The 18,272-nt window shown below is 52.4% G+C and overlaps 1 protein-coding gene across 1 annotated transcript; it reads left to right on the forward strand.

Moving 5' to 3' along the window:
* The first annotated feature begins 8,777 nt into the window (after positions 1-8,777).
* KRT84 (keratin 84) lies at positions 8,778-16,440 on the forward strand. Its single transcript, XM_036250749.1, has 9 exons — positions 8,778-9,387; positions 10,608-10,816; positions 11,465-11,525; positions 11,979-12,074; positions 12,974-13,138; positions 13,300-13,425; positions 13,893-14,113; positions 14,675-14,706; positions 16,100-16,440. Exons 1-9 carry the CDS (start codon positions 8,836-8,838, stop codon positions 16,438-16,440), a joined length of 1,803 nt encoding a protein of 600 aa, XP_036106642.1. The 5' UTR covers positions 8,778-8,835.
* The last annotated feature ends 1,832 nt before the right edge of the window (positions 16,441-18,272 follow it).

Here is an 18,272-nt window from a genome sequence, read left to right on the forward strand (position 1 = left end):
TGTTAGCACTGCTTCCGAGGCTGAAGGTCCAGCCCTCAGCCTGGATGTTGCCCACACTTACCAGGGCGGAAGACCAGGAGATCCAAAACTTTACCTTCCTGTACTGACCACAGGTCTCCCTTGGGCTGTCCCTGCAAGCCATTCCTCTTGTCTAGCCTGTCTTGTAGAGCCATTTTCACTTAGCTGTGTGCAGACCCTGAACTAGGCCCTGGGGGGGGGGGGGGGGGTAAGATGCAAAGAAAGAGAACACATCACCCATGCCCCATAGTCTGCTGACTGCCAGGCCCTAGAGTGGCCAAGAGGATGGCGACAGCCACCAAGTACTTCTCTTCCAGATGAGAAGTCCACTGGGCGCATCACAGTTCTGCTTTGCGGGTTAAATCATGGCGGTTTCCCCACGAAGCCAGCCTCCCCCAACCTCTGGAGGTCCCCTGCCTCCCTTACCTCTGATTCTCATGCACCTTAGAAAAGTGATCTTCTTTTCACACCCTAAAACATGCACTATTGCAAATGTCAAAAGGAGACGTTCCCAGATCCCATTCTGAATTCTAAAAGCCACGGGCCAGGATTTGGAGATCACTCAGGACTGTCCACGGGCTTCTCAGTTAACACAGAATCGACAGGTGGCCTTTGGGCAGTAGATTTACCTGCTCAGAGGTGTTAAGCACACACTACGAAAATACATTATTTTCTTAGCTTGCCTTGGCCACTGATGGTGGAGACAAGCCTAGAACAAAGACAAGGGGACATGGAATAGTTACTTGACAGCAGAACAGTCAGGAGCTGACATTATTTGTTCAATGAAATCAAGCCCCACCCCTACTTCTGTACATAGCCAACTGGTTCCCACTCCCTCTTCCTTTACTTCCTCTTGCTTTGAGTCTGCTATGAATGTGTCTTCCTGGCTACAGTGATGTGGGGCTGCCCCAGCAGACTTGGAGTCTTCCTCAGGGACTGCCACGGAGGAGGAGGTAGTGGGATGACCCGTCTCCTCAGAGACCCCACCCCTAGCGCTGCGTCCGCAGGAGCCCCGCCCTCCCAGGGATCCCTGTCTCTGCCTGGAGCCTCTGGGCTTGTTTGTTCCCAATAAATGAACTGGTCACAGGTTACAAGGATCAAGACTATTCAACCTGTTCTGCAGGGTGTGAGAGGAGGAACCTCCTCTGAGGGAGAACAAATAAGCAGTTTTGGTGGGGCTGGAAGCTGGGGGACATGCGGTGAAAATTTCTAATTTATACCAGTGTCAAACTACATATACACGATTTGCAAGCGGCCTGTGAAATAAATGTGGACCTACACAAATTGCACTGAAAAACTGCACATCGCACCCCAACAGTGCACCAGTCACTTGCCACATTAAAGACCACATGCCTATGGTACATAGGCCTCCTCACCGTGGCCCCCTGCACCTGTCCTGGAGAACGTTCATGGGGCCCCATCATGTCTGCGCTCAGGCTCCGGGCCAGGGTTCTGTCCCCCGTCCTGGACTGGTCCAGGGCAGGATGTTCCGGTCCCAGGAAAGCAGAGAAGAGGAGCGGCAGCCCAGCCAGCGGGGAGAGCCCTGCAGTCTCTTCTTCCTCTTTAGGGAGCCCCAAGGTCTGCAAATGAGACTCGGTAGCAGCAGTTTCACCCTCTGTGGGGCCCAATGCCCTCCCTGTCGCTTCACTGATTACCCTAAACAACCCCCCAAATCCCCTCTCCTGAGCGTTGAGGCATAGCTCCCCTTGGCCCACAGCTCCACACAGAGCATCTGCTCTGTGCCAAGCCCTGCATGAGAAGCTGGGGGTACGGAGGTGACTAAGATGCCCTCTGAACCCTGAAGGGACTCTGCCTCACAGAGGAGTCATTCGTGAGAGCCAGGGAGTGTGGGGCTATGAGAAAAAGCAACTCATGATTATGCCCAGCAAGGGGGTCAGAGAAGATTCACAGAGAGGATTGTAAGGGCAGAGTCTGAAGGGAAGTCCAGGGTTCATAGTCACAGGCAGCAAATGCAAGAGAACCTGTCCGCTCACTTCCTTCACTCAGTATACGTTTACTGAGCGCCTGCTATGAGTCAGGCCAGCCAGCGGCTGGTGATACCATGATGAACAGTCCCAGTTAGGGCCAACTCACCCAGTAGACACAGTAGGCACAGTACCAAGAGCCCATTACACAGGCTGTAAACTGGTGCAGCCACTTTGAAAAACAGTCTGGTGGGCCCTCAAATGTTAAACACAAGGTTACCATATGACCCAGCAATTCCACTCCTAGGAATATGCCCAGGAGAAATGAAAGCACATTTCCACACAAAAGTTTCTATGAGGATATTTACAGCAGCACTATTCACGATGGCCGAAAGGGGGAAACAACCCGAATGTCCACCAGCAGACACACGGATAACCAAAATGTGGTGTGTTCATACAATGGAACATCACTCAGCCATAAAAGAACAGAGCAGTGATGCATGCTACAACACGGATGAACCTTGAACACATTACGGAGGGTAAAAGAGGCCAGGCACAAAGACCAGGCAGTGTGCAGTCCCTTTCATTTGAAAGTCCAGAATACAGGAACCTATGGAGACAGAAAGCAGATTATGTTGCTTAGGGCTGGAGGAAGGAGAAGAGGGGGAAGACGAGGGCTGGGGAGGGGACATAGGAGTGATAACTAGAGGGTTTTTTTTGAGGTGATGAAAATATTCTAAAACTGACAGTGATGATAATTGCACATATCTAGGAATGTACTAAAAATCACTGAATTGCACATTCTGAATGAGTGAATGACATGGTATGTGAAATGTATCCCAGTAACCAACAGCAGGACATTCAGACCTGGAACAGGAAGCTACAGACGTGGGAACTGTGAAGGGCACATGGCTGAGGGGCCAGCCTCGTCGTGGGCCGGGAAGGTCCCCGGAGGAGGGGCAGGCCAGCTGGATTCTGAAGCACAGCGGGCCGTCGGGGAAGGACGCAGAGAGAGGTGTTCCACACTGAGGTGGGCAGCTGTGAGCCGGAGTGCGGTGCAACCCCAGGAGAGCCTGAGATTCAGGGGTCCATGTCCACGCACGGGAAAGGAGGGGCAGAACAATGGGGCCGCACAGTCTCAGCTCCCACTTGAGTTCCTGTCGCTCTGGCCCTCAAGCCAGCCAAGCTCCTTGCTGATTACTAACTCAAAGCTCTGAACGCTTATGGGATGCTCTGGTCCAGGAGATGCCAATGGACCACCCACCTCTAGCCCATACATGACTACCAGAGGCCCAGGGAACATCCCGCTGGAATAAGGAGAGGAGGGCAGGTCCCCCCACTGTCACTGAGAGGTGGGCTTGGGCCTAAGGACCATCTGTTTGGAACTTCCCAACTCGGGGTGCCCAGGACCCAGGGGAGAGGAGGCACAACTCAACCCAATAGTGAGGGCACCCCAGCTCAGCCCTGGATATGAGCTTGGACGCCTGGGCACACCCCCTCCAGAACTTCCACCAGGGGAACCCCCTCAGTGATGTGCAGCAGTGACGCCCCCTCCCTTCTTCCCCAGGAGATGAATCAAGGTAAGGGAGGGAAAGCGCCTCCTGGTGGTGGCTCAGTGATTCACACTCCATTCACTTGGACAAAATTTGAGCTGCTTTCTCCCTGGGCCAGCCCCCCAGGGTGCTGGGGTACAGAGGGGATCAGGCCCCTCCCCCTCCCTGGGGTAGGAAGGGAGACCTGGCTGTGTGAAGCCAGAGCCTCACTGTGTTTCATTCGCCTCGGGACTCCAAGTCCAGGCCCTTCCAGCGTACCCCTGTGAGGACTGGCGGGGAGCCATCCAAAGAGGCCTGGGGAGGGTGGGAGAATCCAGAACAGAGCTCCCTGTGTCTGTTTCTGTTTCCCCAGAATGTCTCCCATTTTCTTGTTCCTCTTACCTTCTCACTGGGGCCTCTCTTCTCCCAAAAAGGCCCTCCTTTGCCCCCACGGCCCCTCCCTCGGGTGCTCTCTGCCCCTGAGGACCTTATCTCTCCAGGTCTCTTCCTCACCCCGGTCCCATCAGTGGCCTCAGGTGCCCCCGCTGCTGCCATTCTCCACCCAGAGCTTGGCTGGGTTTCGGAAACGGCACGTGAACAGAGGAGGGGAAACAGGACCACTGAGTCTGGCCGAAGGAAGAGGGCACCAGCCATCCCAGCACCTAAATACAATGCCGGCCACACATCAGCACCCAATAAAGGTTTGTTGAAGCAAACTGACCTTATGCCTATGAGATGCAATATTGTTACCCTGGACAGGTGAAGCTGTGTGGGCAATGCGAGGAATTTGGATGAAACCTAAAAAAATCATCCCGCCCGGAGGATGGGGATGGGGCCAAACCTGGGGGTGCTCTGCCTCTCCTGGGAGACACTTAGATTCCATCTCAGGGTCATGAGAGCAGAGGGGTAGATGGCATAGGCAGGGGTGGACTCGACCTCTCCCACCGTCTCCTTCCTTCTGCTGGGAGACTCCTGAGCTTCCCTTCCCACAGGGCAGGTCTCAGCATGAATACCTCCCAGTGAGGGCCTCTCTCCAGTACAAACTTGTCTCAGGGCAAAACAGAAACACCAAAGAATATGGCTTTTAGTAAAGCCTCTTAGCATCTGGGATTTCCTTCTCACCCTCCCTCCTTTACACTTGCTCCAGTACACGTGCGCACACACACACACACACACACACACACACACACAGCCACAGGGAGCCCAGGGTTCCCGGGCTCTGCTTAGCCCCTCACTTACACCCCCTTCCCCTCCCTCTCTGGCCACCTCCCTGCTCCCCACTGCAAAGACAGCATCCGATGAGCCAGCACACACTCTGCAGCAGCACAGGGAGGCGCTGTGGCTGGGCTAGGCCAGCAGGTCTCAGGGTTACATTCAAGTTGACTGACAGCAGTAAGAAGAAATTGTGAGAGCAGCAAAACCTTCCACCTGAAGTTTCCATGGTGACTCCTCCGCCTCTCCCTACCTGCCACCCCCTAAAAATGACTTAGGGTTGTGTTATGCATCATCTGGCGAAATGATGCCTCAGAACCATAAACTGCTGATGAAGTCAGCTCATCCCAGATCAGGGGTTATGCTTGACAGTCTCAATTACCCCCCACCCCACCCGGCCCGTCAGGGCTGAAGGAAGCTGAGCCCAGGCTCGGGACAGCCCCAGAACGGCTGATGGAGTGATGAATGTCTGCTGGAGCGGGAAGGGGGTGGGGTGTAGACTGGAACAGGGAGGACTGCTTAGCAGTGAAGGGAGGACTGTGAGAGAGAGAGGGGAGAAGGGGCAGAAGAAAGAGGGAGGGAGGGAGGAAAGACAGCAGGGAAAAATGGACGACAGTAACCACACAGTGTACACCCAAATGCCTTCACATGTACTCCTCACAGTGCTAGAAAGTAGGGATCATTCCATTTTACAGATGAGGAAACTGAGGCTTAGAGAACTTAAACAATTTCCCCAGGTCACTCATATACCATGGATGGAGAGTGTTTACTGGCTAGCAGTGCACAGTGACAATAAAAAGCTGGTCAACTTTCAGTTGGTTATATGATGGCTTATAAGTTCTCTATAAACAAGCACCCCTTATTGCCTCCTCCCCAGAGCAGAACCCTGCCTCCTCCCTGCCCTCGGTGCACACTGCCCCAGGTCACACTGCAGGTAGGTGGCAACACTGACCCTGAATCTAGGTCCATCTAATTCAATGGTCTGGGTCAAGTCTTCTGTCCTGGGTCTGGCACACTAGCTGGTGTTCTCTATGCCACCCCTCCAACTCCCCTCTCCCTTTCACCTCCATAGGGGTCCCCTGGTCCCCTTCCCAGTGTCCTGGATCCCCTTGCTTCCTCAGAAGAGGGGGATGCCCTTTCCTCCGAGTGCCAGATTTAACCCCCAAGAGGCTGGAGTAGGAGGGCAAACTAGGTTGGTTCCCCTGTGAGCACTTGAGTTTCTACACCACCGAATGCCTGAATTCCTCTCCTTTTCACACCATGCTCCCATCTTCCCTTTTCCTCCCATTTTTAATCTTTGTAGTGTATCCATCCGTTCAACCACGTGTCCCACTCTACTAAGCACTGGGAACACAGAAGACAGCAAAGCACGCCACAGTGCCTGCCTCCTGGAGCTTCATTCCAGCAAACCCACGCAGGAGAGGACCTCGGTGGGTGGTGAGGACTGCTAAGGAGAGAAGGGAACAGGGGGACGGGGGAGGCAGGCAGTGTATGGGGGAGGGGTTTTTCAATAGGAGGGTGCCCCGTGATCAAAGACCTGAAGAACTGAAGGACCTGACCGTGTAGCTATTTGAGGAAAGAGAGTTCCCAGCAGAGAAAAGAGCAAATGGGAAAGTGCGTGAGGCAGGGGTTTTCGTGCCTGTTTGATGGACAACCAGGAGGCCAGGATGGCTGAGGGTGATGACGTCAGTGAAAGGGAAGGGCAGGCTGTGTCATTTACTCTGAGTAGGACTGGAAACCATTAGAGGGGTTGAGCATAGAAATGACATGAGCTAACAGGTTATTCATGGATGACTGACTGGTGTTAGGAAAAGACTGAATGGGGCAAAGGTGGACACAGGGAGGCAGGCTGCAGGATTCGGCAATAGACCCCGCGAGAAGTGATGAGCCTGGGCTCACATGCTGGCAGAAGTAGTGGGAGTGGAGTCCAGATACATGAAGAAGGTAGGATTTGCCAATGGACTGAATGTGGAATATGGAGAAAACAGAGGCATGAAGGATGGTTCTCAGATTTGGGGCCTGAGCTACCGCAGGGGTAGTGAGCCTGGCAAGCGAACATATGTAGTAGGAACATTTGGGTGAGCAGTTTTGGATATATAAGGTTGAGATGCTTATTTGATATCCAAATAGAGGCATTGATCAAAGAATACATGTGGAGTGCAGAGGGGAAGTCTAGGATAAAGATACGCCTTTGGCCGTCATCAGTGGATAGATAGTATTTAACATGATGAAGCTGTATGACCTCGCCAAGGGAATGAGTATAGGTAAAGGTGAGAAAGGGTATACGGGCTGAGTGCAAGAGTACTACAATGTCTAGAGGTTGGAGATATGAAGAGGAACTTGCTAAGAAGATCGAAAAGATGCAGCCAGTAATATGGCAAGAAAATCAGGAGCGTATGCTCTCTGGAAACCAAAAGAAGAAAGTGTTTCAAGGAAAAGGGAATGATCAACTCTGTTAAATACTGCTGATAAGTTCGGTTAAATGAATTCTGAAAACAGAGCACTGAATTTAGCAACATGGAGGTCACTAATAATCCTCAAAAGAAGTATTCTCTTATTATTATTTTTCTGCTTCTTCTCCCATTAGACATTCACCTGGTAACTGGGTCTATGAAAAACAAATGTAAACTAGGAATAGAGGGAAACTTTCTCAACTTGATAAAGATTGTCTACCAAAAATTTAACAGCTACATCATGCTTAATGATGAGAAGCTTGGAGCTTTCTTACTAAAATTAGGAATAAGGCAAAGATGTCTCCACTCACCACTGCTCTTCAACATTGTACTGAAGTCATAGCTAGTGCAATAAGGCAAGAAAAGGAAATAAAAGGTATAGAGATTGGGAAGGAAGACAGGAACTCCAGTCAAAAGCACACATCCCCTTCTAAGTGGAATCCCAGGCATCCCCCCAAATTCCAGTGTCCAATTAAGCACAAGTTCCCCCAGGCACAGCACAGGTAAGACAAACCATGTCATCCTCTAGAATGAAAAAGGCAAACATCTGCCTCTGAGTTCTGAGATATCTGCAATATTGATAACAGTGATAACCATATGCAGTTGCTCAGAACTTTTCATTTTCTATCTTGACACTTATTGCTTTGTGTCTCTCTGCTCTAACCAAAGATTCATCAATAATTCAACGACTTGCATAGACAGAGTTATAGATGAACCTTCATGTGTATTGGGGCGGGGAGGAGGGGCTCAAAATCAAGTGGCTAACTTTCCACACAGATCAATGGCATAATTATCAGTGTGCTTCGGTCTCAAATTATGCAACAAAAGTATCAATTTATAGAAATCCTCAAGATTAATCTTCCTCCACCACCATGAGGGCAGAGACCATCCTTTTTATCTCTGTACCTTCAGTGCTAAGCATACTCAATGGGATAGAGTAGGCACCTGATAATTGTTGAGTGAGTGAGTGAGTGAGTGAATGAATCTCCTTTGAGTGTCTCAAATTAGGCATCTGTCTACATTGACACAAATGATCTTTACTGAAGACTGAGCTCCAATGTAAACAGCCAAACCAGGTCATAGAGGATAGATAAAACACTGCAAACGGTTTTTGGACTATTTAATCTATCTACAGAGATGCAATCAACTGTATTCTTGCCATATTATTTCTTATTATGAGCTCTGCAGATCTGTCTCTCTTCTGCACACCCCATCTCTTTAGGGGGTATTTCTATATAGATGCGTCCCTGTGAGCCCCTTGCTTGAGCTCTCACCATCCTAACTTTCTCGTGATTAGCCATCCTTGCAGTGCAAAAGTCTATTGGATTTATGACCAAAGCAAATTAATGTCCCTATAATGGCAATTGTGGTGGACTTGTGGGGAAAAAATAGGACCATAATGTATATGTGTTTATGCGTTTTTAATGTTTATAGGTTTGATGTTATAGCCCTGATCCTAAGGAGAATAGGTGTGTCTGAGATTAGCTCATTATTAAGGAGGTTATAGGCATGAAGAGTTTCTGCTAACTACCCAAGCTCATAAATGCCTCCAAATGGCTTTTTCCACTTTTATGGGGCCAATCCTCAGATCCCCACACACATAAAAGGGGTGAGAGAGATCCACTAGCCTCAGAGGGACTCCCAGCTCCAGCTCGCCCACGCTCTGCAGCTCTTGCTCTCCCCCAGGAAGCCATCATGCCCTGCCGCTCCTACCGAGTCAGCTCTAGTCGTCGTGTGGGCAACTTTAGCTCTTGCTCAGCAGTTGTCCCCCAGAGCCTGAACCGCTTCCGGACCAGCTCTGTCTCCTGCAAGAGTGGGTCCAGCCTCCGAGGCCTTGGCGGCTTTGGTAGTCGGAGCGTCATTGCCTATGGATCATGCTCTCCCCGGATAGCAGCGGTGGGCCCTCGTCCCATCCGGTGTGGAGTTGGCTTTGGTGCTGGCAGTGGAATGGCTTTTGGCTTTAGTGGTGGTTGTGGTACTGGTCTAGGGTTTGGGGTTGGCAGTGGTGTTAGTCTGGGTTTGGGCGCCAGCAGTGGCCTTGGCTATGGCTTCGGTCGCCCTGGCTTTGGCTACAGAGTTGGAGGAATTGGAGTGCCAGCAGCCCCATCGATCACAGCAGTGACTGTTAACCAGAGCCTGCTGACCCCCCTCAACCTGGAGATTGACCCCAATGCCCAGAGGGTGAAGAGAGATGAGAAGGAGCAAATCAAGACCCTCAACAACAAATTTGCCTCCTTCATCGACAAGGTACAGCTTAATTCCTGGGTGTGGGGTAATGAGAGCTCAAATGCATTGGGATGTCCTTTCCCTTAAGAAGAAATAGCCCAGGCTTAGGGCACTGACCTTGACCCCCAGATCCTTTAGATGTCAACCAAAGGCATTGCAGTATTATTTCCAGGTCACTCCGCTGTAGAGCAAGGACTAGCCTGAGGAGCCCTGCATGGTGGGCTGGACTAACCAAGAGGTTGTGTCTTCTGGAGGAAAGAGGAAGATCCAGCCAAATCTCAGGGCATCGGGACAAACTGAGACCTGCGACCTAGTCACTTAGAACTGTCTCCCAGACAGGCTGGAAACAGTAGGACTTCGGCCAGGTGTGGCTGTTACAGGCTTAAAGGTTTTATCCTTTGAGTCAGTCCCTCATGCTGTCTTTCAAGTTTTCATAGTTTCTGAGGCTGGGAGGCCACATCTGACCAGACTTAGGAAATTGGAGAATAGAGTTGAGTAATTTTTGTACAAAACAAAGAATTTACACCTCCATGTGGGGTATCCAAATTCAGCCCAGTCGCCTAGATTGAGGAAATAGTGGGGACCCCCACAGGCAGTCACAGGCTGAGGAAGGACCAGCGACATGAAACTGACATCCCACAGACCATGTCTCCATGGAGCGGACATACTCTGATTGTGTCAGAATTTGGAAACTGACTTCTGTGAGCTTCAGTTTCCTCATCTAAAATGAGGGATTGCAGCAAATGATCTTTAAGTTCTCCTCCAGCTCGATAAGTCTCAGCTGAAGGAATCTCTGGGATGGTGGTTATGACCTATGACCTGAGAAGTCCCACCTCCAAATGCCATATTACACCCCAAATGTACTTTGCTCAGCTCCCCATTCCCTGCCAGGGATGGCCGGCATCAGTTTTTAGATGTAGACAAACCCCAGCTCAGGCAGAATCGATCTAACTTCCCAGTGAACTGGCTTCCACCCTTTTCAGAGGGCAGAGAGAAACCGTCCTGAAGTGCTTTGGTTCAGAAGCCTCTGTCTGTAGCTGAGCCTGGATGGGCACCAGGAGGGGGTCACAGACCTGCTCCTCCATGTTCTACTGAAGTAGAAGAGGAATGAAAGTCAACAGAGGAGAGAAGGATGTGACCACAGTGTTGAGAGTCATTTCTGGCCATCTGAAGCCCTGGTGGACATGCAGGTGGCTCTGTCCAGCACTTCAGTTGCCCTTTCTGTGCCCCTGTGGACTTAGGTGCGGTTCCTGGAACAGCAGAATAAGCTTCTAGAGACCAAGTGGAACTTCCTGAAAGAGCAGAAGTGTACCAGGAGCAACCTGGAGCCCCTCTTCGAGAGTTATGTCACCAACCTGCGGAGGCAGCTGGGTGCAGCCAACAGCGACCGGGCCCGTCTGGAGGCTGAGAGGAACAACGTGCAGGATGTCCTCGAGGGTTTCAAGAAGAAGTGAGTGGTATCTGAACTGCACTGACCGAGGCCGGGCTAGTCCCTGAGCAGCAGCCAAGCTCAGATGAGAGCAGCTGGAAGCAGCAGGGCTGTATGCTGGTCCAGTGCCCGTCCTAGAGACAGAGGGGGCAGTGCTAAGGAGCAGGTCCTCCGTGGGTCCCGAGGAAAAGGAGGCTTGGAACTGAGCATGGTTTTTTCCTAATCCTGGCTGTGGAAATGGATAAGTTAGCCTCAGAAAAAAGGAGCCCTCTGGCTTTGAGAACAGTGCCCAGGTTCAGCAACAAGTTGGGTCCTACTTCCTCTCTGGTCACAGGCAATGATGCTAAATCTTTTCAGGAGGAGAAGTATAGAAATGGACCAGATTTTCAGACCCCACATCTTATTTGAGACAGTTAGCCCTGGCTGGTTTGCTCAGTGGTTAGAGCGTCAGCCTGCAGTCCAGAGACAGTTAAAGGTATTTGGAAAAACTGGGGGCTACTGGTTCATGTAAGGTCTTAATGAAGGGACAGAGTGGCTGAGAACATGTAAGTAACACCGGAAGCTGTGCTCCTGGGTGGAACAGAGGTATGAAGAAGCTCACTGGGGAGGCGGAAGTCATTGGTTCTCGGTTCAGAATGAGAACTCACCCTCTCAATTCCTATCATCCAGGTATGAAGAGGAGGTGGTATTCCGGGCCAACGCTGAGAATGAGTTTGTGGCTCTGAAGAAGGTAATGGAGGACAATAGGTCCAGGCAAACTTCTTCAGGCAGGCAAATGTTCTCGAGACCCCCAGGAAACTGCCCCGGAGGCCCTGTGGCATCTCGGACCACTGAGAGTGGAGCACCTAAGGTCACACAGGTTCCCTTCGAAGTTCTAATTTGGTCTCAGGTTACTAGTTAGATTATTTAGACATCCTTGTAAGAGTCCTGGATTATCCAGATCCTCCTTCCCTCTAAATTAGCATCAGGTCCAGCAGCCCCGGGGAGTTTTTATGTTGCAGTAGGAGAAGAGCAACAGTCACTGAGCTGTAGTTCCACCCAGTGACTTTACCAGCCAACCCATAGCCTGGCCTGGCCCTGTGGGGACTGATCTGATCCTCCACCCATCTCCAGACTCCGCCAAGGTGGGGAGGTTAAACAGTGCACAAGTAACGTGCCTCTTTTTCTTCTCTCTTTTATGTAGGACGTGGATTCAATTTTCTTAAATAAATCTGATCTAGAGGCCAACATGGACACCCTCGTTCAGGAAATCGACTTCATGAAAACTCTATACATGGAGGTAAGGGCTCATCCCCCTGAGCCCCTAGACTCCCTGGGGGCTTCGCCTGGACTGGCATATTTTCTAAATTTGGTGTCATACATCTTTCCTCCCACTCAAATCTATATCCTCTGTATGTCAATGTATCTACCAGTGGAGAAGGGAAGGGAAGCAGACTTCTCGGCAGCTGACTCAGGTCTATGAATAAACTCCTTGGATCTAGGATCCAACTCCTTTTGGCCAATCCAGAGATCGGGGTCTAGGAATGTCACTTTCTATTGATCAGAAGACTCTGGAAAACTGATTTGCGGAGAGATGTAAGAACAGTTGTGTTTGACCTAATTAGCCACATGAACTAGCTCTCTTTTGCTTCATAAATGGTCTGTTTGGTCTGATGTAGACACAGCTGGAGCTGAAGGCCTGGCTCTGAGCGGAAATGCTAAAGAAAGCACCCTCGGACCCGTCGCCTTGCACACCAGCTCCATGCTCCCTGGTTCTGTCAAAGACTTGGGATACAAAAAGTCCTAGATCATCACATTCTAAAATATTGTCAGCACTCAATAATCCATGAATGGCTCAGCCACTTTGTGGATAATCCAAAGAACAGTTTAAGCCCTAGTGTGGCTCTCACTCCTCTTCACCTAAAACCTAGGCCCCCATGGCCTTAATATTCACCTAAACAAGTCATGGTGTTAAAGAGATGTCTCTGAGTACCTAACAAGAGTTTAAAGTCAACTGGAAATGGTTCTCAGCCATGTCTTTTCCTTTGCCCTTGGTCTGGATGGCCTACTCCCCTGCTTTGCCCTGAACAAACGAGCAATGCTCTCTGCTCCTGTCACCACATCCTGCGGATGCCGAGGCAGCCTCCTGGCCGCCGATGGGGCTCTGAGTCCATCTGTCTCGCTGATCCTCCAACACAGGAAATCCAGTTGCTGCAGTCACACATCTCAGAGACATCGGTCATCGTGAAGATGGACAACAGCCGGGACCTGGACTTGGATGGAATCATCGCCGAAATCAAGGCGCAGTATGAAGAGGTTGCCAGGCGCAGTCGGGCTGATGCTGAGGCCTGGTACCAGAACAAGGTGGGCAGAAGCGGGCTGGGGAAAGGGTATAGGAAGCCCTGGAGGGAGACCCATGTACAATGAAGTGGGCCCCATGGAGGTCTGAGGCCCCCAACCCAACTGAAGTGTGGTCTTGACCCAACCTTTGAGCCCTCAGAACATGCCCCTGTCCCCACCCCCAGTATGAGGAGATGCGGGTGACAGCTGGCCAACACTGTGACAACCTGCGCAACACACGGAATGAGATCAATGAGCTGACCCGCCTGACCCAGAGGCTGAAGGCGGAGATCGAGCACGCCAAGGCGCAGGTGGGCAAAGGGAAACAGAGGAAGCCCCAGAAGGAGGAGAGGCAGGGCTCCGAGATGTGGGGAGCCCCAAGTCTGAAATGAGGGAGGCCACCAGGACGCAAAATGGAGGAATGAAGGGATTAGTCCGGAAAGACTTTCTAGAAGAGGAAAATGTGCAAGGGAAGGAGGGCCTGTCATACAGAAGAAAAGGGCTGGGGCCAACTTGGAGGGGAGGTGAAGGAGAAAGAATAGCTTTGCCCTCTGCACCCACCCATGGCTCTGGGAGCAGCAGCTATCAGGAAGTGCAGTCAGTGTGAATGGAAACTGAAGAAAAGGAATGCTTCGCCCCTGGTGACAGCAAACGACAGGCTCACAGTCCCTAAGAAAGCAGCCACGTGGGTTCCATCCCTGGCTTGGTGCAGGCTGCAGCCCCACCTGGGGATTCTCTAGTCTCTGCCAAAGCCCACTTGCAAACTGCCCTCCTGCAGCGAGCCAAGCTGGAGGCTGCAGTGGCTGAGGCGGAGCAGCAGGGTGAGGCAGCTCTCAAGGACGCCAAATGCAAGCTGGCAGATCTGGAGGGCGCCCTGCAGCAGGCCAAGCAGGACATGGCGAGGCAGCTGCGGGAGTACCAGGAGCTGATGAATGTCAAGCTGGGCCTGGACATCGAGATCGCCACCTACAGGCGCCTGCTGGAGGGCGAGGAAATCCGGTGAGTGTTCTTGGTGCACCAAGAGAGACTGAGGTCAGAGCTGGGCATCTGCGCTAAGTAGGGGGAGGGACCAGGTGAAGACCTGCTGAAATAAGCAACCTCCGGAAGTAAAAGGGCCTTTTCCGCAAACATGAGTCGGGTTGACCCTAGTAGGGGTTTGGATGGTGACTAAATCTGTGCTTCTAAATGCCAGTTTGCAGACAGGCTGGGCCAAAAACATAGGGAGTTCTGTTTGATTTAGTAGCTGGTGTAAAAGATTTGGTTGGCCCTGGCCGGTTTGGCTCAGCGGTTGGAGCATCAGCCTGTGGACCAGAGAGTCCTGGGTTTGGTTCCCGCTAGGGGCACGTACCAAAAAAAAAAAAAAGATTTAGTTAGCTTGCCAAATAGTTTGGGGGTAGGGTCTAGGAACATGTCATTTTCCAAAGCTCTCTGGATGCTGGTACAGCTACGGTGAAAGCCTGGCCCACTGGCCCACCCAGCCAAGAGGGCCCTCTGAGAGCGAGCAGGCCTTTGGGGAGCAGCACCACTGTTGTTAGCTGACTCATTTCTTTCTCTCTCCAGGATCTGCGAAGGTGTTGGACCGGTAAACATATGTAAGAGACTTAAGTGTTTTCCTCTTCACATTTCCCTCCTGGGCCCTTCAAAATTTTTTTAACTCAGGCCCACATTGGGCTCAGGAGCCCATGGCTGGGCTGGCCAGGACAGTTAGGGGAGCAGGGAACATCTGGCCCTGGACTGGGAGCATCCCCTTAGCAGGGGTCTGAGATCTCCCCGGAGCCTGCTTGCCCCAGAGTAAGCAGTCGCCAAGGTTTGCAGGGCCTCCTAGGTGGGAGAGGGTTCCAGGACAGCGGCAGCCCCTTCGTTTTGAGTGGCCTTGTCCTTTAGGGACAAAAGCCAGGGGAGAAGGGGTAGGCCTCTGCTGAGGAGTTTCCTACCCCCTTAAAGGCAGGGATGGGGCACAGCTGAACAGAAGTCCCCCTGCTGCTGCTGCTTCCTGACAAAGTATGTGTTGTGCCCAAAGCGTGCAGGGCACCATGCTTGGTACTGCAGCTGTGAGCACAAAGGTGAGCCTCAGTCCCTGCCTCTAGAATCATAGTCTTCTTGAGAAGATGAGTCTCACCCACTGTCAGCCTGCCCCTCGAAGCACCCCCAGGGGAGGAATGGGCGCTGGCAACCCCCTTTTGCTCACGCAGAGAACATATATGGTTTGCCAGAAGTCACATGGTCCGTGGCATGACCAGAATCAAACTTAGATCTCTGACGCCAAAAGCACAAATAGACACAGATGTGTAGTAGAACTGAGTGCCAGATTGGGTGGGTCACAGTCAGAGCTACAAGTGCTCGGATGACAGTGCCTCCGAGGGGGGTGGGCAGCAGGAATGGCTTCCGGCAGGAGGTCAGGCTGGAGAGGAGGTCAGCAAGGATTCTGCTCAGAGGACAGGCAAGAAGAGGGCTCCAAGGATGAGGGCTGGTCTAAGCAAGCTTGAGTCGGATTAGGGTCCTGGGTCGTGGCGGGGTGCCCTGTGGAAACCAGAGAGCTACAGAGCAGGGCCATCAGTGGGCCAGACAAGAATCGACAAGGGACTCTTAGCGGAGGGGCAATGTGGGGACCACCGAGGGGCAGGATACAACGGGAAGAAGGAGCCTCATGCCTTTATGAAGCCTACTGCTCCACCTGCCTGGGCCATGCAGCTCACTTTCCTCTCCATAAAACCTGGCATGACTTTGGCCACATGCAAATGAGAACCAACCTATAGCCACACGCAAACATGGGGTGTTGACTGAATCCTTTCATTTACTCTGAGAGTTTGCCTCTAGCAGAGTCATGGCCTTTGAGTCACCCAGACAAGAAAAGGGAAAGTGAGTATTGACTGTGCAGACAATAGGGCCACTTCCGTGATGCCACCAGCCCTGGCCTCCCACCACACAGAGGGGAGCATGAGGACAAGGCAGCCTCACGGACGCTTCTCCCTCTTCCTCCTGCAGCTGTGAGCAGCTCCCGCGGTGGCATGGTGTGTGGGCCTGAGCCCCTGGCCGCCAGCTCCACCCTGTCCCGCGGCAGAGTCACCTTCTCTGGCAGCAGCATCCATTCTGGCGGCATCTGTGGCTCCAGCCTGGGTGGGGCCCAGGTTGTCATGGGCAGCGGGGACCTACTGAGCACAGGCTTCAGGGGAGGCTCAGTGCTTGTGAGGGAGTCCTGCACCCCCAGCGTGCCCTGCCCGCTGCCCACCGAGGGCGGCTTCAGCAGCTGCAGTGGGGACCGTGGCAGCCGCAGTTCCAGTGTCCGCTTCGTGTCTACCACCACCTCCCGCCGGACCAAGTACTAAGAGCCTAGTGCCAGCGAGCCACTGCCCAGGGAAGAACCATCTCAGTGTCTCCTGCTTCTGTCCCCTCGGCATCCGGCCTCTGGGCTGGAGGGGCTACCCCTCCTGCCAGGAAGGGACACAGCTCTGCCTGGCCTGTGTCCTCTGGGGGATACTTTTCTCCACCTCGATGCTCCATCCGCAGCCCCATCCAGACTGGTTTCTTCCCGACTCCCAATTCCCTTCCTTTGGATCACTCCTCACCAGCCAGCCAAACAGCCTCAAGACAGCAGATTCAATACAACAAAGATCTGCCCGGGACCAAAGGAGCAGTCCGAAGCCAAAGAGAATGTCTGCGGGCGCATCACCACCCCGGCTTTGCATTACTTTGCAGGATGGCAAGCTGACTGTCCACCCTGCAGCTGGCCTACTGCCCTTTGCTTCCTCTCCCTGGCAGAGAAGGTTTTTCCCTGCTGTTCCTGACTCCGAAGGATCCACAGTCCTGGGTGGCCCAGGAGATCCGTTAGTACCCTGAGATTGTTCTTCTCCAAGGGGCATATGTCCTGGCTGCTTCTCTTCCTGGGTCGTTGGTTTAACTCTGTGGCATGTGAACTCATGAGGTGTGTGGGTGCTCATGGAGAGGTGGGCTCTGCTACACCCCGCACACCTGTTGGTGGTGGGAGGGAGGCCTGGCCCTGTCCGCTGCAGCAGGGCTTATGTCTGCAAGCTCCAGGGAGGCCTAGGGTGGGGTAGGTACCTGTTTGTATGCTCTTTGTGTTTCTGAGTTTTCAATAAACTTGCCAAGCTAACATCACTGGGACTCTGGCCTCTCCTTCTGGATCATCCTGGGGATGGGGGGATCCTAGACTCCATCCTGGGATTTGGCAGAGGCTGGTATCCTGGGCACAGGGTAGATCCTGAGAAAAGAGAGCTCAGGTCCTTCTCTGGAGGGGCTCATAGTTCGGCAAGGGAGAGAAGACATATAGCAAAGGCTCTGAAAACAAGTACCAAGCAGCCCACTTCTCTCCAGGCATTGCCCTGCGCCTCCAGGTGCCCTTCTTCTGACCAAGTTGAACCCTTCCACGTGTTCCCTAGATCCACCCCACACCCAGTTCCTCTGGGATCACTTCAGGGGGCTTCCTGATTTTTCTGTCCCCACTCCTACCCTCATCCAACTCATTCACCATGATGCTGCTATAGAGGCCTTTCTCACATGGAAAACTGAGCATGCTTATAGCCCCCAGTGGCTCCCCATTGCCTTCCAAATCATTCACATTTCTTAACATGGCATGTAAACCCTGAATGATCAGCTCATACACCCCTGCTCCCCTCCCCATGTATCCCACTTTCAGCCTATCATTCTTTATTTGTTCATTTAACACTTGATGGGGGCTCACTGCATGCCAGGCCTGGTGCCGGGGACACAGCCATGAACAGGACTTGGTCCTTGTCCTCAAAGAGCTTTTAGTCCCACGTGACAGATGGACAGCCAAACAGGCAACTGTGGCTCGATACATGTTATGTGTTAATAGAACCAATGCCACAGTGCACAGAGGTGAGGCCCGTCCCAGACTTGGGGCATCATTAAGTGCTCCCTGGAGGCTGTGGAGCCCCAGGAGACAGGAAGGATGATGAGTTGGCCATACTAAGAAGGAAGAAGTGTCTCAAGTAGAGGCAACAACATGTGTAAAAGCCAAGAGGATGGAGAGAGCATGCCCAGTGTGGGGGTCTGCCCGAGGCTGAGTATGACTGCAGCGCAGTTGGGGGGGCAGGACTCAGCTGAGGTGCAGTCATGACCAGACCCCTAGACGGAGCCCCATCAGGGCGCATATCTCACATGGGGGACTGTGTGCCAC

This window comes from Molossus molossus, unplaced genomic scaffold (genome assembly GCF_014108415.1).
Source record: "Molossus molossus isolate mMolMol1 unplaced genomic scaffold, mMolMol1.p scaffold_m16_p_10, whole genome shotgun sequence".
Lineage (NCBI taxonomy): Eukaryota > Metazoa > Chordata > Mammalia > Chiroptera > Molossidae > Molossus > Molossus molossus.